This window comes from Bos javanicus, chromosome 6, assembly GCF_032452875.1.
Source record: "Bos javanicus breed banteng chromosome 6, ARS-OSU_banteng_1.0, whole genome shotgun sequence".
NCBI classification, from domain to species: Eukaryota; Metazoa; Chordata; class Mammalia; order Artiodactyla; family Bovidae; genus Bos; species Bos javanicus.
In genome coordinates this window covers 44,742,275-44,765,400 of record NC_083873.1, presented here as the reverse complement: position 1 = coordinate 44,765,400, position 23,126 = coordinate 44,742,275, and the positions used below count along the sequence as shown (strand labels likewise).

Genomic DNA, 23,126 nt, shown 5'->3' with positions numbered 1-23,126 from the left:
AGGGGAAGATGCAGTATTGAGGACCTCATTGGCCACAGGCCTCGAAACTGTGGCTTCAGTTTCTTGACTGAAGGAGGGATTCCTATGGCTTCCTCCCCTCTTCAGCTCAGAAGGAGAGATTACTATCATCACTGTCTTTTGGACTGAATGTTTACTTCCCCCCCGCCCCCAATAAATTCACATGTTGAAACTCCGCTCCTCAGTGTGGTGGTGTTGGGAGGTGGGGCCTCTGAGAGGTAGTTAGGATGAGGTGAGGTCATGAGGGTAGTCCTCATGAGCAGATTCAGCGCCCTTCTGAGAGTTATGAAAGAGCATGCTTTGTCTGCCATGTGAGTACAAAACCAGAAACCTACCACCTGAAAGGGGGCTCCCCAGAACCTGTGCTGGCACCTTGATCTCCAATTCCCTGCCTCTAAAACTGTGAGACATAAACTTCTGTTGTTTATAAGCCACCCAGTCTGTGGTGCTTTGTTGTAGCAGCTCGAGCTGGCTACAAATGTCTTGCGAGTTCTTCTCAAATATAGGCAGAAGCAGTACCGCATCCGAAGCTTTGCAGGGCTTTGCGCTTTTCAGAGGCCGTGTCCGTATGGTGTGCCTGCACACGGGTATCTGTGTATGTGTGTCATCCGCCAGCTGGCTTCTGCGGCCTCACGGCAAGTTAGATCTTTCCTAAAGTTGAAAGGTAATATATAAAAGCTGAGGTTCTGGCATCCAGCTTGGGGGATTCAAGTATAATACTTCCACTTGCTGACTGGCTGATCTAGGGCAAGCTGTGTAACCTTTCTGAGACTCAGTTTCCTCCTCTCCAAAGTGAACGTAATCATGAGATAGATTCATAAAATTTTCATAAAGAATTACTGTGATAACCTGTATAAAGCCCGTTGCCTGTGCTTGGTGAGTGCTCAGTGTTGTTGTTCAGTTGCTCAGTAGTGTCCGGCTCTTTGTGATCCCATGGGGAGCTCACTGGGTGTTACCTAAGTCTTTCGTTTTTCTTGTGACTTGTCCAAGGTCATACAGCAGGTGAACAGAGCAGGACTAAAAATCCAAATCTGCTAGTGTGTTGTTCAGTGTTCTAATTTAGGTTTTTGTTCCTTATTTGACTCTGAGGCTGTTTGAATTGGAAAGAGCACGTGCTCAGTCACTCATTCATGTCTGACTCTTTGCAACCCCATGGACTGTAGACTGCCAGGCTCCTCTATCCATGGGGATTCTCCAGGCAAGAATACTGGAGTGGGTTGCTATGTCTTCCTCCAGGGCATCTTCCCAACCTAGGGATTGAACCCAGGTCTCCTGCATTGCAGGCAGATTCTTTACCATCTGAGCCACCAGGGAAGTCCAGGAAAAAGCATAGTCAATATTTAATCCAACCCGTTTTGGAAGTTCAAAGATGAAGTGCTTTATCTGAAGCCTTCTGCGTAAGCAGTGGTTGAGAACCAGAAACTGAGCTAGAAATCTGTATCTGTTAGGCCAGTGTTCTTTCTTGTGGCAACCAGTGTCCGGTCATAATATCTACCTGTTTTTTGTCTCCTCCTCTCAGGATAGACAAGAACATTCACGTTTGTAGTTCTAGAAATATGGTTGTCAATCGAGGCTCTCTTTTAGAATTTAGAATCCTTTTTAAAACAACTCAATTTCCAATGGCAAATCATCTGTTAAAGAAGCAGTGAAGACATCGTGACAACAGTGATTTCACTAATAGCTTCTCAGGGGATATTGAAATGAAAATTTCTTCTTGATACTCCAGGCAGAACTATACACAGAGCACCTCTCTGCAGTGCAGTGCAAGATCACCAAAAGATCTCAGATGACCCTTTAAATATTTTTCTTTTGCTAAACAAGTAGTTCCTCCAAAGGAGATAAAGGGGAATTTAAATGACCTGGGGTTAATCTTCTTACAGGTTGGGATTCTTTGGGGTCATGGCAACACAGTTTTCCCCTAGCAGACTCCTCCTTGAATAAACAATCAAACACATCTTTGTCTTTGCCTGTTTTGATTTCAAGTGGAGGTACCAGGGGAGGTATTCCTCTTAGTTCCGGGAGGGGGCCTTTGCTTTCTTCCCTTAAAAAGTGATGGCTTATTTGGATGATGCCATGCGCCAGAATGACAACCCTGGAGAAATCAGAGCACGGAATGACCCTTTGTAGAATGGGAGGGAGCCTTTTGCTTCAGCAGAAAATCTTCTTGGTCAATCTTATTTTAGTCCCCTGTGACCACAAATCAGAGCAACTTTGTATATGCATTCCAGTTTGATGCTCAGAACCTAAAACTTCCTTCAAAGGTCTTGAGTGCTTTGAGATGTTTCTTTTTATAACACTTTGAACAGTACAGCTTCACTGTTACACCAGGGAAACTGGGAAGAAATCCAGGGTTCAGCCTGTGGGAACCGCCCCCCCCCCCTTCCTTCTGAGTGCTACCGCCTCCTGCTCAGAAGCCCTTCGAGTCCTTGCAACAGCTTTTGTCAGAAAGGTGAGGGCTTCCCCCAATCTATAGATGGAGGGATTTAAGCTCAATGAGTCTAAAGAACTTGGGAGCTATTACAGGAGCCACTAAAGTGGCAGATGCAGAACCATAATGGCCAAGATTAAGCAAACATTTATTTATATAGCAATCTCCTCAGCCCATAGAAGAGCATTTGCCTGTGGGCCTGGAAATGCCTGCCTTCGCCAGTGTGTGTTTGGAGATTGTGAAGTGAGAGTAGTTGGGCCGAGGGCTCCTTACGCAGCCAAAAACTGTGTGACTGTGTGGAATGAACTCTCTTTCGGGTGGTTGTTTTTTGTAAATAAGAAAGCTGTTGCTGTAGCAGAGGTTTGGCAGTTGCTGTGAACAGGGGGCCATTGCTCAGCAAAGCAAGTTGCACTCTGTTAACACAGGAGTCGCTGTAGACCAAAGCAGCGGAGTAGAAATTGCAATTAAATTTGCTATCAATCACACCACTCAAGTATACTCCACATTTTCTCAAACTTTTTTTTTTTTTTACATATTCTTGCTTAATTGAGTACTTTGCATGACTGGAGGTGTGAGTTTAAAGGGTTCAGGTGATAAACACCATGTAGTTGAGGAGCATTTTCTAAATCTGGTCTCTTTCTCACAGTTTAAAAAAAAAAAAAAGTAGTCTTCCTGAGGAAGTGCCTAGGCCACGTTTTTACCTGCCTCTCTCTTATTTTTTTTCCCCTCCAATTTTTAAATCCTGGTTTTGATATGTCAGCTAGCTGAGAAGGCAGTTACAGGATTTTCTGGTACACATCACTTTTACGTTATGATGGAGAATTATGAGAGTCATTATGATGACTTTTCCATGGCTAGGTTTCTGAAGTGGTGTATATCTCATAAATTACAAAGTTTTCAGGATAACTCAAGGGATCATAACTGAAATGTTGCTCCTTTCCCCTCCAGGTGGCTGAATTATTTAAGAACTTGGGTGAAAACATGTGGCCTTCCCATTTTGCTGCCCTTCCCAGTGTCTGGTTAGCGCAAGGTTGGAAGGTTAATGTTAAACTTTTCATCACTTTCTTTCATTTTGTTTTTATCTGTTGGAGAGGAAAATCTTTTCCTCTACCTTCTTAGGTTCAGTGCATGGGGGCCTGCAAATTTAACTGACAAAAGCAGATAACAGGAGAAAAAAGCAATTTTATAAATGTTTTATGTGCATGGAAGTTCACAGAGAAGAAAAAAAAGTAAAAGTGTTAGTTGCTTAGTCGTGTCCAGCCCTTTATGACCCCATGGACTGTAGCCCACCAGGCCCCTCTGTCTATGGAGTTCTCCAGGCAAGAATACTGGTGTGGGTTGCCATGCCCTACTCCAGGGGATCTTCTGACCCCAGAGTTGAACCCAGGTTTCCTGCATTGCAGGTGGATTCTTTATTGTCTGAGCTGCCAGGGAAGTAAAACTCAAAAGAATTATTTAGACTGGGGTGGGAGGGGTTTACATACCATTTTAATAAAAGAAAAGGGCATGTGGGCTTCCAGGGATGATAAGTTGTGGGACAGTAACTAGAAAAACGTATAGGAAAACTAGCAGAAGATAGGGTTATTTTGGTAAGGTTTGTTTGTGCAGACTCATCATGGTGCCGCTTCTCTGTGTCCGGTGATAAGAGATGCTCTTCCCTTTCTGGTACTACAGAGAGGATACTGGTACTACTGATCCTCACAAATAGGAATTTATGCCCTGTTTTTAGGCTGAAACAGGGAAGGGAGAACATTCTCAGTGTTTGTTGATTCTCAATTGCCTTCAGATCAAAATAATTCTCATGGCAGAGGAGTATATTTTGGGGTGGCATATACTGATCTCATGTCCAACTTTTCATTTCTTACATCAGTGAGAAAATTGGTAAATAATGGATCTTGTCTCCCCACCTAAAAGATTTAGGGCTGCTTCTTGTAACAGATATCCTGAATTCCCCTCCTTGTAAACCAGTCTTGGTTAGTTGATCTTAGAAAACAGGGGTCCTTCAAAGAGATTGTCATTGCCAATGTGATATACCATTAAAATAAAAAAAAACTCCCACCACTTCTTATAAGTTTAAAAAATATATTGCATCTATAGTGTAAATTTCTATGTATTTTCTGACATTGATGAAGGAATTCAAACACAGTGGTAGAGGCAAGAGCCAGAGTTTAGGATGCAGCAGGACTTGAAGAAAGCAATGACAGCTCCCATTGTCCATGTGACCAGTCTGCCTCACTGAGAATTTCTGCAAAAATAAAGCAGAGAGTTTGGGGCAAGATGCACACAGCTCTCTCAACTCCCAGACCTCTGCATTTATAACAACTGTCAGGATGTGTAGTCTTCATCTCTGTGCAGAGAGAATTTCCACAAGCATCATAGTCCCCACACCAGGGGCTGGCCTTGGCTGGCGCTTTTGTGAACACCCATTGTAACTGGGGGTTGACTGGATCCTTGACAAAGGAAAGTGTGTTGGAATAGACAGCTGTAAAGTGCTTTCAGCCTCGGGTCTCCCAGCCATGTTTTCATCACATCTGTCTTCTCTCTTTTCTGCATCACAATTTTAATATAGAAACTCCGAACTAGAAGAGTGACTTAAATATATAGCTTCTACAATATACTCTGGTATATTCAGCATCCCGCTATTATCAGAGTGAAAATGTCAACCTTTTAACATCAGCCCTGGCTATATCTGAATATTAAAAGAGGCTTCTTTTGAAACCTTTTCATGTTTTGCTATTTATGCTACTCCCTGCCCCAGAGACTTAGAGGAAATAATCTCTCGGTTTTGTTTTCTTCCCTGTGAAATCCTTTCCAGTGTTAGACGGTCTGCCACTTTTCCCCTGACATTTCCTTTACATCGTGCGGCTATTCTAAACTGATGGTCACAGAGTCCTTCTCAATAACACAGAGACAAACGCTCTGCATAGCTGATAAATTATAAGCAGGCACCGCGTGTTAGCTTGATGGATGCTTATAGTGAATGTGTGTGAGTCATGGGTGTTATTTTTGGTCAAAAGAATTGTGTGAACTTTTCTCCTCTATTTTGAGTGCTTTGAAATGTACTACTTTTCTTTCTCTCTCTCTCTTTTTTTTTTTTTGTTCTTTAAGGTGTTTGTCAAGGAATTAGGCACTGTAACAGAATAGTCATTTTCTAGTTTTCAAAGTTATCGTTTGGGAGTTGAGGAGGTGGAAGGACTGCATAGAAAAGAATTGTGTATTGACAAGTAAGCCAGCCTATGAAATGGGAAAGAAAATTACAGTCACCTGCTTTAGAAGGGGGATCTCCCCGACCCTTCCCTACCCCAAGGGTCAGTTTGAAAGCTGGGGTAGATTATGGTGAATTCCCTTGGAGGAGATATGATTCTAATTAACCATTGTTTTGCAGTTACTGTCGAAACGCTTGGCTTTATTTTAGTAGATTTCTTTTCAGCCAGGCTGCAGAGTAAATAATGTTTGACAATCACATCACTATGTCTCTGAATCGCTGTTTCCTAAAGCAGCCCCGTCCTCTGCTTCACATATCACTGGAACCTTTGATATATAAACTGAGTGCCTGCCTCGCTCTGACACCCAAATACCAGGAAGTATCTCTGGGCTGAATGCTCTTCAAAGCAGGGCCTAAGGACCAGTGAAAGGCTGCAAGCTGCCATTTCTCGTCCCTGTGACAAAGATAAGTGCAGGAATTGAGAGCAGGTGTTAAAATATTTTTTTTAATTAGAAGATAATTAATTTACAGTATTGTAATGGTGTCTGCCATACATCAACATGAATCAGCCATAGACATACATGTGTCCCCCCACTCCTGAATCTCCTTCCCACCTCCCTCCCCACCCCATCCCTCCAGGTTATCATAGAGCACTGGCTTTGGGTTCCCTGCATCATACATCAAATTCCAACTGGCTATCTATTTTACATATGGTAAATGTATATATTTCCTTGCTAGCAGTCTGACAGTACGTGTGATTTTATGTCAGGTGAATCTAACGAACACTTGGGGCCTTGAGGTCTCCTTCAATTTGTTTTCCTAGGAGTTGATCTCCTTTGTATTTTGCACAAATACTGATCTGTGACAGATTGGAGGTTAGGGTCTTTCACCACCATGAGTTCAAGCTGTGTGGGTTAAGCTATTGTGGTTACATCTGCGAACAAAGGTCAGGGTCTTCCCACCCACCTAAGGGGCTCAAGCAGTGATTGATTCAGAAACAGCAGGTCAAGGACGTTGCAGATTTTTGTTGTTGTTAACTTTCACTGTTGCTCCCACAAGCATTTCCTTCTGAACACCTCTTCCACTGTTTTAAGAGAAGCCGGCTCCTGTGAAGGTGAATTTTGCTGTGTCTCCTGCAGATGGGGTGCTGAGATGCTGCGTGCAGGTGCCAGCAGACTCCCTGAGGACACTTTCAACCACGCACCAGCCAGCACTGGGCTGCTCCTTGCACCCTGCCTCTGGGCCAGTCCCTGTGGCGTGGGGTGCCTGTCCCTCCATCTGCTGGGGAAGGATTATGCTTGCTGAGCTAATGTCTGGGAAGTGTTCTGGAGTTCCCTGGAGGAAAAGGAGAGGCTGCCCGCTTGTAATACTTTGTGCTAGCACAGGAGAGCTGCAAGAAGGAGGGGAGGAACCCAGAAAAGAAAATCAAGAATTGAATCATCTCTCTACTGCAGTCCCTGGGGTTAACCTGCCCTAGTGGTTTTGAACTGTTTTCCAAAGTGGACATCTTGTGATGTGAGAGCGAGAAGGAAGCCGGTTGCCTTCGCCCTACCTGGAACTTTCCCCAGGATATCCACAAGCCTCAAGCTTGCTGTTCCTCCTTTTCCAAGTCTTGGTTTAGACGTGGCCTTCCTTGCGACACCTTCTGTGATCTTTCCCCGGCACACGCCGTCCCTTTGCCTGCTGTGTTTGTTTCACATAGCACTCATCATTTAACTCATCAGTCATCATTCATTTTGTTGAAATATAATACAGTGAATATAATGTCGTCTATTAAAATGTAAGTTTACAAAGGCAAGGGGCTGTGGACTAAAAAATTCGTCACAACTTTGAAAGTCGAGTTATTTGATTTGGTGGGAATGTTAAGGAGTCTGAGCCCTGGAGGCAGCATCTCAATAGCTCTGAGAAAACTGCTCCGAGGAGGCAGGAGAGAGTCAGGCTATATACAAGTTTGCAATAAAGGGGCCAGGCAGTCAGTCTGAGCATCAAAGATTATTGTTAAGTAGTTAGGAAAACCAGATATCAAGCTAAGAATTTAGTGTTCTTCTATGTATGGGAAGATGCAAGCCTCTGGGCTCACTGAATTCATTCCTTTCATATGCACCTCAACTATCTGGGGCCAAATCCTGATTCTAGAATGTTTACATCCTTAATTCCTTGTTCACCTTAAGGGATGGCAAGTGTGGTAGATGGCTGCTTCTTGCAGCCCCCTACCCCCACTCCTCAGCAATCGCCTTTGGGGGATGGCGGCATCTGCCGGATCGCTGGCATAGTGTTCCCTTTTGGGAGCCCCCATTCACATTAGGAGGCCAGAAATCATGGATGACTGTGACATTTCTTGCCCACCGATATGGCAGGAAATACTTCATTTCACAAGACTTTGTCTGTATTGCTCACTGTTGTATCTCCAGAGTCTAAAAATTGTGCCTGACACATAGTGGGCACTCCCTAAATATTTGTTGTCTAAATGAATGGGTGACTGAGTGCAGTGGCAGGATGACAAAGGAGACAGCTGTATCCAAGGAGCCTTTCTGCCAATCTGCCCAACTGTCCACTGAGTGAGTGAGTTGGAGCCACTGGAAGTGCAGAGTCAAAGAGAGATGACCAGCCTTTAACCAGTGCCTACTATACATCAAGCACTGTAGAAGATGTCCTAGGTTCATTATTCAGTGAAAGTATCAACTTATTACATGAACTATATATGGTTAGCTCCATTTCATAGGTGAAGAAACTCAAGAGGTTAAGAGATTTACTTAAGGTCACCCAGTCCAGTTAGTGGCAGAACTGGGACCCAACTTAGTCTATGATTCCTTCTGGAGAAATTTCCAAAAGTCGTCTGTTGATCATAGTATCTCTTGTTTGTTTGCTCTCCTGCCTACAAAATGGGGGTGAATTTTCCTTATCCTTCACCAGATTTTTATCTGATAAGGACAGGAATCTGGGAAAATTGGAAAACAACTATTACAAGATATGAGCTTTGCAAATATGGGGTTGAGAATTAGATCACGTTTTTGAATAATGTTCACAAATAAGCAAGTGGAAATCAGGGCTGGGTTGAATCCTGCCAAGTGGGGATGAGCGGGGTTTCTATGCAATGTTACGTTCTATGAACTGGTTTCAGTTTTTTATTATTCCAGACATTTCTAGGCTAAGACCACAATCTTCAGGCTCAACCTATTATCTTTAATATAAGAAATATTTATGGAGCATCCACTAGGTTCTCGAGGTAGACCAGTAGAGAGAACAAGGTTCCTTGCCCTTAACGGAGCTTATCTCTTACTAGGGAGAGAGAGACGGGAAATAAACACTGAGCAATAAACATATGCCAACATATGGCAATAAACAAGAAAGTAAATTACATGGTATGTTAAGAGATGGAAGTGCCATGGAAATAAAAAGTAGTGCAGGGGAAAGGGCTTGGGCATTCAGGGGAGGAGGGCAGTTTGCACCATTAGACAGTGGTCCACATGGGCCTTTTGAAATGATGCACTTTGAACAAAGACCTCAAAAAGGTCAGGGAGTGAGCCAAGAGGTATCTGGGAGGGAGAGCATTCTAGTCCAAGAGAACTGACAGAGGGAGAGATGCTGAGATGGGTCCTGCCTGCACTATGCGGGGAACTGCCAGAAGGTGGGCTCGCGAGGAGCTGAATGGGGCCTACCTTGACAGTAGAGATGCTGGATATTCCAATGGCTGGAATATGGGAGATGAAATAAAGCGAGGAGTCAAGCGTGAGCCAAGGTTTAGTCTTTCACTTTCATTCCCCTTTAATTACCTAACATAACTGAGTATTCCTGGAAGTATTAGCATTGAAGTCTGGAGATTTAGCCAACTGCATTTGCACTCATCCACAAAGTCTCTGGATTTGAGTTTCTTCAGCTATCACAGGGCAGGAATCTAAAAGATGACTCTCAAACCCCTTGTATGACTGTTTCTGAAAAATGCCTCTTCAGGAGTCATATTCCGATTGCTGGCTTGCTTGCCTCCCTCCTTCCTTCATTCATTTATTCATCAGGAGTCTTTAAAACATTTGCTGAAATGAGAGCACTTCCTGGAGTAATGTCCTTGGAGGCTTAGGAAGGAGGAAAAAGAATCTGTACCTTTGAATAGTTCCTTTCTTCTTGTTGACGTTAGATAAGAGCACAATAAGCAAGGTGAGAATTAGAACAAATTAGCAAAATTTGAATAGTATAGAAGCAGCAGCCTTGGGAGGTAAAGTTGAATAGTAAGTTACAAGCTTGAATAGATGAAAGCATGCACATAGTTTGGGAACAGATGTAAATTCAAGTTCAGGGAACCTGAGAAGGGTGGGAGCATGGTAAAGGATGCTCAAGCGGTCCAGAGGAACTGGCTATGATGTGATGATGAAGCTGGACTGAAGGAGGGGAGAACTGCCCATGTGGGCTAGTGGGATCTGGTCTGAGCAGGAAGAAATCTTAAGGAAGCGATGCCATTACAAAGACTGGACTGGAAGGCGCTCATCCTGGCTGTTTGTTACTCTGGGAACTAGAACAGGGGAATAAGGAGGTGAGCAAAGCAGCCTAGGAAGTTGTTGCATTACCCTGGATCCTGATTTCTGTAATCATGATACCTCACCAGTCTCTTGTCTGACTGATTTTTTTTTGATCAAAATTCTGGGCATTAAGGTGGCAAAGAAAAGTTCATTAAACATGATCTATTTGAAGGAAAAAACTATCCAAACAAGGAAATGAAACTTTTCCATTATTGTTGGCCCAAAGTTAGCATTGAACTCTAGGACTGCTTGTAAGAGTTTTCATGAGGAGCTCTTTAAAAAAAAATGTCAAGTAACACCACGTCCTCCATCACTTGTCTGTGAGCCATTCTGGAAATAAAGAACATTCCCAAATTGAGGTTCATGGCCAATTTTATTTCCCTCCATGCGGTTGTAGTGGCATGATTTTCACACTCGCTATATTCGTACATGTGTTTACTCTAAAGGGCTTTGTGTGCTTCAGCTGGGCTTGGATGCTGACTGCAATAAGCCTAATAAAACGTCACATTTCTCCACTCCTCCATTTCTGATTATATTTCATAATGTGTTGATATTTGCAGGCTAATCTTGCACAACTATTGAGAGATTCTCAGGACCGAAATAAACATCTGGGAGAAGAAATTAAAGAACTTCAGCAAAGGCTCGGAGAAGTCCAGGGTGACAATAAGGTACTGTGAATATGTAAAGACAAGAAGCTCTCCTGAGTAGTTTTGTGCCATAGGTTTATGTATGGTGCATCAGAAAAATGTAATACAGCATTTGTGTAAAAATTTGTTATAGATTTTTACATTTACAATGGAAATTCAGTTCAGCATTTCTTATCTTTATTACATTCCCTTTGCATGTATGCGTGCACATGCGTCTGTGTGTGTTTCTGGGTTGCTCTAAAATATTGTCACAACCCATTGTAGAAGTTTCATTATGTTCAGCTTGGTGCCGAATAACATTGTGGTTGAGGGCAAAATAAAACCCAAATGCTATACTTTCTCCCTTCTATACAAATAATGGATTTGTGGCTCAGATGATTTGGAATTATTCACATTCGGTTTTGAATTTTAAGTAGTCATCCTACTAATTATGTTCACATAACCAATTTATTTTATTGCTAAATTTGGCAATTTGTATGGAACATTGCTCAAAATCCACTGCTTGGTATTAATCAAACTCCCCTGTTGGCAACGTTAATTATAAAATATGAACTCATAAACTCCAAACTAAATGTGAACACTCTCTCTCCCAGCTGAAGCTGTGAACAAAAGTACAATTGAGAAAAGGAAGAAAAACTACCCAAGTTTAATTCTGTCCCCCGCCCCCCAAATAATTTCCTGTTTTGCCAAGATAACTTCAATTTTAACTTCTTGCTAGAGGCAGCTTTCACAACAGGGATGGCCTTTGGAGTTTGACTCAAGAAAACTACATGGAAGGAGGTGCTTTCTTGGGAAATGTCTTTTGAATGGCACCAAATCCCCTGACAAATGATGGGCATGTTCAGCGTTGCTGGGAGTCATTGGTGATCAGGAGGTGCCATTTTGAAAGATGCTCATTCTTTTTTAAAAAAATGCACGGAAGTGTCTGGATCATCCAGAGAACCCTTCCATGACAAAAGAGCAGAGAGGATTGTGTGTTTACTGCTGGCTGAAGGGGCTCAACCTAAGGGCATACTGGGGAGTCCTCTACGCAGCCTCTTCTCCACTTGCTGCTGCTGCTGCTGTCACTTCAGTCGTGTCTGACTCTGTGCAACCCCATAGATGGCAGCCCACCAGGCTCCCCCATCCCTGGGATTCTCCAGGCAAGAACACTGGAGTGGGTTGCCATTTCCTTCTCCAATGCATGAAAGTGAAAAGTGAAAGTGAAGTCACTCAGTCGTGTCTGACTCTTCGTGGCCCCATGGACTGAAGCCTACCAGGCTCCTCCTTCCATGGGATTTTCCAGGCAAGAGTACTGGAGTGGGTTGTCATTGCCTTCTCCACTTCTCCACTTAGTCTGCCTTTAAAATTTTTTTAAAAACTCTCGGATTTAACATACTATATTTGCAAAAGTAAGCTCTACTATTCTCAGTCATGAAATAGGAGGTGGATGAGAATGCCTAAGAAAGGTACTAATTAACCTTAGACAAGCTAATCAGGCCTTCCAAAATGATTTAAGCTCTGTAACCTAGGTGTTTGGTCAAAAATTAAAGGCCAGGCCTTCTTAGTCACTCCCACAAGTTATAACATCAGAGTAAGTTTTTCCAGAGACTAAAATCAGGCATGTACAATCCTGTCCTTTAAATGTGTAAAAATATTGCAGGAATTTTGAGATGAAATGGGGCTTCCTTGATGGCTCAGACAGTAAAGAATCTGCCTGCAATGTAGGAGACCTGGGTTAAATCCCTGGCTCCAAAAGAAGCCCTGCAGAAGTAAATGGCAACCCACTCCAGTATTCTTGCCTGGAGAATGCCATGGACAGAGGAGCCTGGTGGGCTACAGTCCATGGGGTCGCAAAGAGTTGGACACGACTAAGTGACTAATACACTTGGAAGTGATATAAATCCACAAAATACTAAAACATTTTGAAACATGATATTTGGATTCATGGTTCTTCTTGACTGATTTTTTTGCTTCTTTTCTTTTTTATTTTCTGGGCTACCCCCAACTCTCCTAAACACACCTCTGTCTCACCTTTTGGTCACTTATAATTGTATCACTTTGTAGGCATGAGATATTCTAGGCATTGACATTTGCAACTGATATTTCAAGGAAAGAAAGGGAGGGGGTGTGCACGTAAGTGTGTGTGTGAGTGTGTGTGAAATACTAAGTGCAGGTCTGGGGCTGCTTTTGCATTGGCACCATCTGAACTTCATGATTTCCCTGCATTCTGGGTCTTTATTCCAGTAGCTGAACACATTTATCAAACTTGCTTTTCTCAACCAAGGTTTAGGATTTAGTGACTCATTTTCATGGCCTGTGAAGTAATTTGCTTGCCAAAAGGGGCAGGGAAGATGTTATAATGTTCAGTAGACCCTGTATCTCAGTATCCAGACCTCTCCTCCTCAAAATAGACCAGCTACAGTGAGCCCCAGAAATTCCATTTATTCTCATTTGCATCTAAAGTAATAGGGCTGGTTTATTTTCAGCCCCCTGTGAGTCATGTTCATCCTCCCCCCTACCCTCACCCCCAGTCATCAGCATTAAGGCCAGATGACTCATTCAGTAATGACACCAGCCATCATGAGAAGCTCAGAGGCCTCTGTTGAAGGGTGGCCATGAGTGTGGTAGGAAATGAGTTAACCCCACCTTTGCTTTTTATTCATTGCATCACTCACAGCTCCAACCTTCCCATCACCTTCTGCATCCAGTCCCATCTCTCTACCTTGGTGTGCTGATCCCTATTATCTAGCCCCTCCTAATTTCTCCAGCCACATCTCTTGCCATTAGTCACCTCATACCTCCACCCTGCAGTGCTCATTTCAGCCTCTTTCTGGAGCCATACTGCCGTGTGCCTCAGGGCCTTTGCACCTGCTGCCACAGTCTGGAACACTCTTCCCCTTTACTTCCGCAAACTCCCGCTCATCTTTCAGGTCATAGGTCAGATGTAGCCTTCTCCAACCCTTAGGGGCTTTCCTGCACACACCAACAGTGTCCTACTCTTTCCCCTCTGCTTGTACTTTTGTGGCTCTCCACCCATAAGCACAAACCCTTTGCAGGCCAAATTCCTGGTATCCGTAGGAATTAGCATTCTTAGTTTGTGATGCATAGATTTTATTTAATAGATCTTTTAAAATTTTTAATCGGAGGATAATTGCTTTACAATGTTGTGTTGGTTTCTGCCAAACAACAATGTGAATCAGCTATAAGTCTACATAAATACCCCCTCCCTCTTGAGCCTCCCTCCAACTCATACTCTATCCCACTCCTCTAGGTTGTCACAGAGCACTGTGTTGGGCTCCCTGTGTTACAGCAACTTCCCACTAGCTATCTGTTTTACACATGGTAACGTATATGTTTTGAGGCTACTCTCTCAATTCATCTGCCCTCTCCTTCATCCGTTATTCTCTGTGTCTCTATTCCTACCCTGCAAATAGTGTGATCAGTACCATTTTTCACCCTGCAAATAGTGTGATCAGTACCATTTTTCTAGATTCCATATATATTTGTTCTCTTTGACTTACTTCACTCTGTGTAACAGGCTCTAGGTTCATCCACCTTAGTTCAACTGATTCAAATTCGTTCCTTTTTATGGCTGAGTAATATTCCATTTATATATGTACCACAACTTCTTTATCCATTCATCTATTGATGGACATCTAGGTTGCTTCCATGTCTTGGCTATTGTAAATAGTGCTGCAGTGAATGTTGAGATACATGTGTCTTTTTGAATTATGGTTTTTCTCAGGGTATATGCCCAGTAGTGGGATTGCTGGGTCATATGGGAGTTTTACTCCTAGTTTTTAAGGAATCTCCATGCTGTTCTCCATAGTGGCTGTATCTATTTAATAACAGATCTTTATTGAAGCAATGGAATAGGATAAATGAATGAATAAAGGAAATGTAAAAAAAAGAGCAAAAAAGTTCAAGAAAGAGGAAGAGAAAAAGAAAAAGAACACAAGAAAATAGCAGACGGACTGCCCGTCTGGTTGTCATCACTAACTTGCTTTGTGGGGTGAAGACTAATTTAGAAATCTGGAGAAAGGAGTTAGAAAGCATACCATTCCATTCAAGAAAAACCTGAAGAAAACCAAACCTAAGCTGTGAGACCTTGGGAAACCCCTGGAGGGGTCAGGGAGAGCTGTGGCTGAGCCTAAGTAGATGTGGGATGAGACTCCTGCTCCTAGACTGGCTCAAGCCTATTCAATTCAAGAAATAATAATTGATGTTGTTTGATTCCTAACTCCCCATATTCTGAACAGAAGGGCTGATGGCATCAATTAGAAGCAACTATTAAAGTGGAATTTTTTTTTTTTTTTATCTTCAAGTTGCCATTTTAACTGATGACCCTTCACCATATTTTGGGAAGCCCAGATTCTAGACGTTAAGTACATTTAAGAAACAAGGTAATAGAAAATTACTTGCCTTGGTAATTTTTTTTTTTTGCCTTGGTTATTTTAAGGTAGACTAATTTTTCCATTTGTTCAGCTAGAGCCTTGTAACCCTACGTGCCATAAAGCATTTTCAAACAGCCTCTTGAGAGATTTGTTGCCACCTTGGCTTACAAGCAGCTTGGTACTCACACAGGGCTGGCAGGTGGATGGTGGGCTTCCATGATCAACATCACCTAGTATTCTCTGAGCATAGCCCAATAATTTCTCAAGGCTCGCAGACAGATACAACACCCTAGTCCAAACCAGACAAGAGGCGGGAAAAGGGAAGCCTAGTAGATGTCCTCCCCTTTCTTGATAATTATACCTCTGAAAGGTTAAAGAAGGAAGGGAGGACTTACACCTCCACAAATCTCCCTGGGGAAAGCTCTTCACGAGGGTGGATTGCCTAGGGTTCTTTGTGTGTCCGTCTGTGAGGAATAAGGACCAATTACATGGGAAGATCCAGCAGTGCTAGGACCTCAAGTCTGGAAAGCAGCCCACTGAGAGAATTACAGCTTCCCTTCCTGCCCCCACCATACTCCTGCATCCGCTTCTGAGCAGACATTAGAAAAAGAGAAGATTCAGGGAAAGGGGACCGGGAGGAAGAAGGAGGTCTTTGAGAATTTAAGAATCAGTAAGAGGCACAAAGGTCCCCAGTGGCTCAGCGGTAAAGAATCTACCTGCAATGCAGGAGACCCAGGTCTGATCGCTGGGTCAGGAAGATCCCCTGGAGAGGGAAATGGCAACCCACTTCAGTATTGTTGCCTGAGATATCCCATGGACAGAGGAGCCTGGCGGGCTACAGTCCACGGGGTCACAAAGAGTCAGACACGACTGAAGCAACTGAGCACATGTGCACACAAGAGGCACGAAACCAACCAAGCATACTTGACTCACAGATATCCAGAAGGGGGCTGGTGAACCTGCTGCTCCTAAGAGGGAGCCTGGCTGGTAGTGCTGTGCCGATTTCTGTGGTATAAACACTGGTGCCATGACATTTAAATATCAGGCCAGCAAATTGAAGTCACTGAATTGGAAGTTAGAAAGCTTGGCACTCCAGAAAGAGCCAGCTCCAGCCTCCCACTGCCAAATGGTATAGTCTAGAATAGTCCAGAAGGTCCATCTTTGGAAACTGCTAGACCAGATTTATATTCTAGCTCTGTCAGTTACGATCTGTGTGCATGTTCTTACCTTGTGCAAGTCATTTGTCTCTCTGGGCCTCAGTTTCCTCATCTGTAAAATGGGAGTAATGATATCTCACGTAGACTTGCTGTCAGTTTTCATCATTATTCATCAGTACACAATTGGGAACTCACTGTGTGCTGATTAATGTTCTAGGTGCTATGACTACATCAAGGAATAAGAAAGACAAGGTACCCAGTCTCACAGATATACAGTCTAGTTGGGGAGATGGAGGGTAAGAAAATTAAGTAGTTATATACACAATCATCAGACAGTGTTTAGTGCTCGGAAGAAAAGAAAACAAGAGATTTAATGATTAGAATTGTGTGTGTCCATCAATATTGTTTATAAAGGGTGCAGTATGGTGTCTGGCATCCAGTAAGCACTCCATGAAGGGTAAACATTGCTGGTATCTTTAGCACAAGCTGGGCCCAGATCAGCTTAGAGTCCGCTTGTATAAAATTTCCACCAGGAATCTCAGGGTCGTTTTACCTGTTGATCAGCTGTTTCCAGTGGACCAGGTGGGCATATGCCTCCCATTAGAGACACAGACTGGGGTGAGAAGCCTGGCACCTTGCATTTTATGTGCCCCTTGTGGAATAAGCACCTAATGGAATATACCAGGAGTGGCATCTCATGTTTCTGTTGGGTTTTCTAGTCCACTTGCTTTTATGTTTCCTTCATTTTACAGGTTACAGCACTTTTAGTACAGAAAAACGATAATGCAATGTGAGGCACTCAAAACCAAGGAACGTCAGGTGGGCAGTGTCAGGCAGTCACTTTTACTGGGCCCCTGCTGGCCAATTTAAATGTAACTGTTTGCAATTGTGCATAAACATGAGGTTTTGCCCTTAATAATGAGCTTTATGTTACACCAGCTGACAGTCTTTAAATAACTCTGTTTTATCTGGTATTGGCACCATAAAATGATAGACCCTTTCAGTGAATGTATCTCTATTGACATGGGACTTTTGGATGGATTCAGCAAGCAAACCAATTGAGCAAAGCCACCAGCCAATAAAGATCGACTAATGAGCATGCAGGTGATTTATTAAAGTAGACTTTGTTTTTATTTAAAAGAAAAAAAAAAGAGTGCTCAGCTGTGGATGTTTATAACAGTCCAGGATGAGGGATCAGAGAGCTCTTCATAAACATTTCCTCTTTATGCTTCAAAGGAGCACTGAGATGTCCTAGCCTGTGGGAAGCCCACATGAAGAGGGCACTCTAATGAAGAGCTCTCACCCTGGGTAATTAGAAATTAATTACCAAGAATCAATCTAACTCAATGCAACTATGAACCATGCCATGTAGAGCCACCCAAGATGGACGGATCATGGTGGAGAGTTCTGACAAAACGTGGTCCACTGGAAAGGGGAATGGCAAACCACTTCAATATTCTTGCCTTGAGAACCCCATGAACATTAAGAAAAGGTAAAAAAACAGGACACTGAAAGATAAACTCCCCAGGTCGGTAGGTGCCCAATATGCTACTGGAGATCAGTGGAGAAATAATTCCAGAAAGAATGAAGAGATGGAGCCAAAGCAAAAACAACACCAAGTTGTGGATGTGATAGAAGCAAAGTCTGATGATGTAAAGAGCAATATTGCATAGGAACCTGGAATGTTAGGTCCCCAAATCAAGGCAAATTTAAGTGGTCAAACAAGAGATGGCAAGAGTGAATGTTGATGTTTTAGGAATCGGTGAACTAAAATGGACTGGAATGGGTGAATTTAACTCAGATGACCATTATATCTACTACTGTGAGCAAGAATCCCTTAGAAGAAATGAAGTAGCCATCATAATCAACAAGAGTCCAAAATGCAATACTTGGATGCAATCTCAAAAACAACAGAATGATCTCTGTTCGTTTCCAAGGCAAACCATTCAATATAACAGTAATCCAAGTCTATGCCCTGACCAGTAATGCTGAAGAAGCTGAAGTTAAAAGTTTCTGTGAAGACCTATAACACCTTCTAGAACTAACACCCCAAAAAGATGTCCTTTTCATTACAGGGGACTGGAATGCAAAAGTAGGAAGTCAAGAAACACCTGGAGTAACAGGCAAATTTGGCCTTGGAATACAGAATGAACCAGGGCAAAGGCTAATAGAGTTTTGCCAAGAGAACGCACTGGTCATAGTAAACACCCTCTTCCAACAACACAAGAGAAGACTCTACACATGGACATCACCAGATGGTCAATATCTAAATCAGATTGATTATATTTTTTGCAGCCAAAGATGAAGACGCTCTATACAGTTAGTAAAACCAAGACCAGGAGCTGACTGTGGCTCAGATCGTGAACTCCTTATTGCCAAATTCAGACTTAAACTGAAGAAAGTGGGGGAAACCACTAGATCATTCAGGTATGACCTAAATCAAATCCCTTACGATTATACAGCAGAAGTGAGAAATAGAGTCAAGGGATTAGGTCTGATAGAGTGCCTGAAGAACTATGGACAGAGGTTCGTGACATTGTACAGAAGACAGGGATCAAGACCATCTCCAAGAAAAAGAAATGCAAAACAGCAAAATGGCTGTCTGGGGAAGGCTTACAAATAGCTGTGAAAAAAAGGGAAGCGAAACTAAAGGAGAAAAGGAAAGATATACCCATTTGAATGCAGAGTTCCTAAGAATAGCAAGGAGAGATAAGAAAGCCTTCCTCAGTGATCAGTGCAAAGAAATAGAGGAAAACAATAGAATGGGAAAGACTAGAGATCTATTCAAGAAAATTAGAGATACCAAGGGAGCATTTCATGCAAAGACGGCACAATAAAGGACAGAAAGGGTATGAACCTAACAGAAGCAGAAGATATTAAGAAGTGGCAAGAATATACAGATGAACTATACAAAAAAGATCTTCATGACCCAGATAACCACGATGGTGTGATCACTCACCTAGGGCCAGACATCCTGGAATGTGAGGTCAAATGGGCCTTAGGCAGCACCACTATGAATAAAGTTAGTGGAGGTGATGAAATTCCAGTTGAGCTATTTCAAATCCTAAAAGATGATGCTGTGAAAGTGTTGCACTCAATATGCCAGCAAATTTGGAAAACTCAGCAATGGCCCCAGGACTGGAAAAGGTCTGTTTTCATTCCAATCCCTAAGAAAGGCAATGCCAAAGAATGCTCGAACTACCCCACAGTTGCACTCATCTCACACGTTAGTAAACTAATGCTCAAAATTCTCCAAGCCAGGCTTCAGTAGTACATGAACTGTGAATGTACAGATGTTCAGGCTGGTTTTAGAAAAGACAGAGGAACCAGAGATCAAATTGCCAACATCTGTTGGATCATTGAAAAAGTAAGAGAGTTCCAGAAAAACATCTATTTCTGCTTTACTGACTATGCGAAAGCCTTTGACTGTGTGGACCACAACAAACTCGGAAAATTCTTAAAGACATGGGAATACCAGACCACCTGACCTGCCTCCTGAGAAATCTGTATGCAGGTCAGGAAGCAACAGTTAGAACTGGACATGGAACAACAGACTGGTTCCAAGTAGGAAAAGGAGTACATCAAGGCTGTATATTGTCACCCTGATTATTTAACTTATATGCAGAGTACATCATGAGAAACTCTGGACTGGATGAAGCACAAGCTGAAATCAAGATTGCTGGGAGAAATATCAATAACCTCGGATATGCAGATGATATCACCCTTATGACAGAAAGCGAAGAAGAACTAAAGAGCCTCTTAATGAAAATGAAAGAGGAGAGTGAAAAAGTTGGCTTAAAACTCAACATTTGGAAAACTAAGATCATGGCAACTGGTCCCATCACTTCATGGCAAATAGATGGGGAAACAGTGGAAACAGTGACAGACTTTATTTTGTTGGGCTCCAAAATCACTGCAGATGGTGACTGCAGCCATGAAATTAAAAGATGCTTACTCCTTGGGATAAAAGTTATGACCAAGCTAGACAGCATATTAAAAAGCAGAGATATTACTTTGCCAGCAAAGGTATGCTAGTCAAAGCTATGGTTTTTTTCAGTAGTCATGTATGGATGTGAGAGTTGGCTATAAAGAAAGCTGAGTGCTGAAGAATTGATGCTTTTGAACTGTGGTGTTGGAGAAAACTCTTGAGAGTCCCTTGGACTGCAAGGAGATCCAACCAGTCCATCCTAAAGGAAATCAGTCCTGAATATTCGTTGAAAGGACTGATGCTGAAGCTGAAACTCCAATACTTTGGCCACCTGATGCGAAGAACTGACTCATTTGAAAAGCCCCTGATGCTGGGAAAGATTGAAGGTGGGAGGAGAAAGGGACAACAGAGTATGAGATGGTTGGATGGCATCATCAACTCAATGGAGATGAGTTTGAGTCAACTCCGGGAGTTGGTGATGGACAGGAAGGCCTGGCGTACTGCAGTCCATGGGGTCGCAAAGAGTCGGACATGATTGAGCAACTGAACTGAACCAAGAATTAAAATGAGCCAGAAGGTCCCTTCACCTGTTCTGGCCCTGTCATATCTTACTTTAACTGAGATCTTAACAGCGAACCATAGGCAACACTCAGTTAGTTCAGCAAGCAGCCAGACTGGTTCAACATTTCCTAATGCTTTATTGTCAGATGAATTAGACAAATGAATTTGGTCTCAGAGACCATATTTAAGCTTGTTCTGGTTTGTATGAGCTTATAGCCTGGGTAGAAGACTTATTTTACAGTACACCACCCCCAAATTGGGATACTCTGGTGGCCCAGCAGTAAAGAATCTACCTGCAATGCAGGAATCCCTGGGTTGGGAAGATCTCCTGGAGAAGGAAGTGGTGACCCAATTCAGTATTGTTGCCTAGGAAATCCCATGGACAGAGAAGTTTGATGGGCTACAGTCCATGGGGTTGCAAAGAGTCAGACATGACTTACTGACTAAACAACAACTACAATGTACCCAAATTACACTAAAATCAAAACAAATTGAAGCAGCTTTAAAACTGCTTTGTACAACTCTCTAAATTTTGTCCCCCTGGGAACAATGTATTCTGAACTATCCGAAGATAAGTCAGGAGCTTGCTAGCTGTGTGATCTTGGGCCAGTTCCTTGACCTCTCTCTATCTCAGTTGTTCTCATCTGTACAGTGGAGGTAATAGTGGTACTTGCCTCACAGAGAGTGGTTTGGTTCAATTCAATTCAACACATCTTCATTGAAAACCTGACTCTCTGGTCTGGAAATAGGGTAATAAACCAACCCACTGAATTCCTGCTGTCATGAAGCTTCTATTCTAGTGGGCATAGAAGGACAGTGAGAAAATAGATAGATATATGGTATAACACTGTTTGAACATCTCTGATGTAGTTATTGGTATCATGTAGTGATGATTGGTATTTTCCAGCCTTTTTAGAGATGCAAAATGGTAGGTCTTAGAGTTGACAAAATCTTATATTTGATTGAATACAGTAAAATATGTCAGACAGTGCTAAGTACTAAGTCAACAAGTTACAGCAGGCTAGAGAGCTGTAGGGCTTCCCAGGTGGCGCTAGAGGTAAAGAACCCTCCTGCCAATGCAGGAGACATAAGAGACCCTGGGTAGGGAAGATCTCCTGGAGGAGGGCTTGGCCACTCCAGTATTCTTGCCTGGACAATCCCATGGACAGAGGAGCCTGGCAGGTGACAGTCCATGGGATCACAAAGAGTTGAACATGACTGAGCGACTTCACAGGCACAGAGCTGCGTAGACTGCAGCCTGGAGGGCACTGCTTACATCGGGTGTCAGGAAGACACTCCTGTCCACATGCCCTTGGTTCCGAGGCCTGAAGGAAGTCAGACGGGAAGTGCTCCAGGCAGTGAGTGCTGTCATCGGTGAGGAGAGAGGCTGCAGAGTGCTCACTCCAGGACCCTCACCACCAGGGTTCAACTCCCAGCCCTGCCATTTCTAAGGTCTGTGAGGTGGTCAAGTCACTCCACCTCTCTGTCTCCACGGGGATCGGAACAGTACATCACAGGATGCTTGTTGGACTTACCGGGTCAGTGTGTAAGCACTGAGGACAGGGCTTGGCATGTGACAGTGAGGGGAAGTGCACACCCCAGTCTGAGCGCAGGTCCCGGGCAAGGACCCTGGCTTTAGCGCTCTGCTGCAGCCCCTCCACGGCTCTCCCCTGTGAAGACGACAGACAGTGTCTGCCTCCTGGGCTTGTGGGAAGCCACAAACCGGAGGCTTCCTGTATCTAAGATGTATCTGAGGACTCCCTGAGGCTAGCCGGACCCTGCTATGGGCACCAGATATTTCTGTCCATGTGGCCAGAGAGGTCCCTGAGGTGGAGCTGACAGTGGGAGGGATAAGCATGTGAGCAAGTTGATTTCTGGAAGCACAGTGAAGGCACTGGGGCACTTGAAGGTGAACGCTTCAGCAATGGTGTTCAGGGAAGACCTCATAGAGGAGGTAACATTCGATCTGTGACCTGAAAGAGACAGAAGACGTGGGTTCTGCACAGACCTGTGGGGAGAGCAAGTGCTGAGGCCCAGAGGCGGGCAGAAGCAGGGGCTGAAGGGAAGCCAGCGAAGCTGGTGAATAAGAGAGGTGGTTAGAGTTGGGGTTGAGAAGCGGGTGGGGGCAGTTCATGCGTCATCAGCTCTCAGAAGGGCTTTGCAATTTATCCCAAATTTATTCCATTGCAGTGAAGTCACTGGAGCTACTGTGTGTAAGGAAAGCTTCTAGCATGTTGTTTGGCCCAAACTGGGTGCTCATTAACTGGGAAACATTCACTGATGCACACTAATGAG

At 43.4% G+C, this 23,126-nt stretch overlaps 1 protein-coding gene across 3 annotated transcripts in view; it reads left to right on the top strand.

The window, feature by feature from the left end:
* The window catches only part of CCDC149 (coiled-coil domain containing 149), a 119,749-nt gene that overhangs the window by 54,595 nt on the left and 42,028 nt on the right, over positions 1-23,126 (top strand). For all 3 annotated transcript variants that reach the window (XM_061419808.1, XM_061419809.1, XM_061419810.1), the window contains exon 4: positions 10,723-10,830. In XM_061419808.1, coding sequence (XP_061275792.1) covers positions 10,723-10,830 — 108 coding nt within the window. The remainder of the gene's footprint in view (positions 1-10,722; positions 10,831-23,126) is intronic.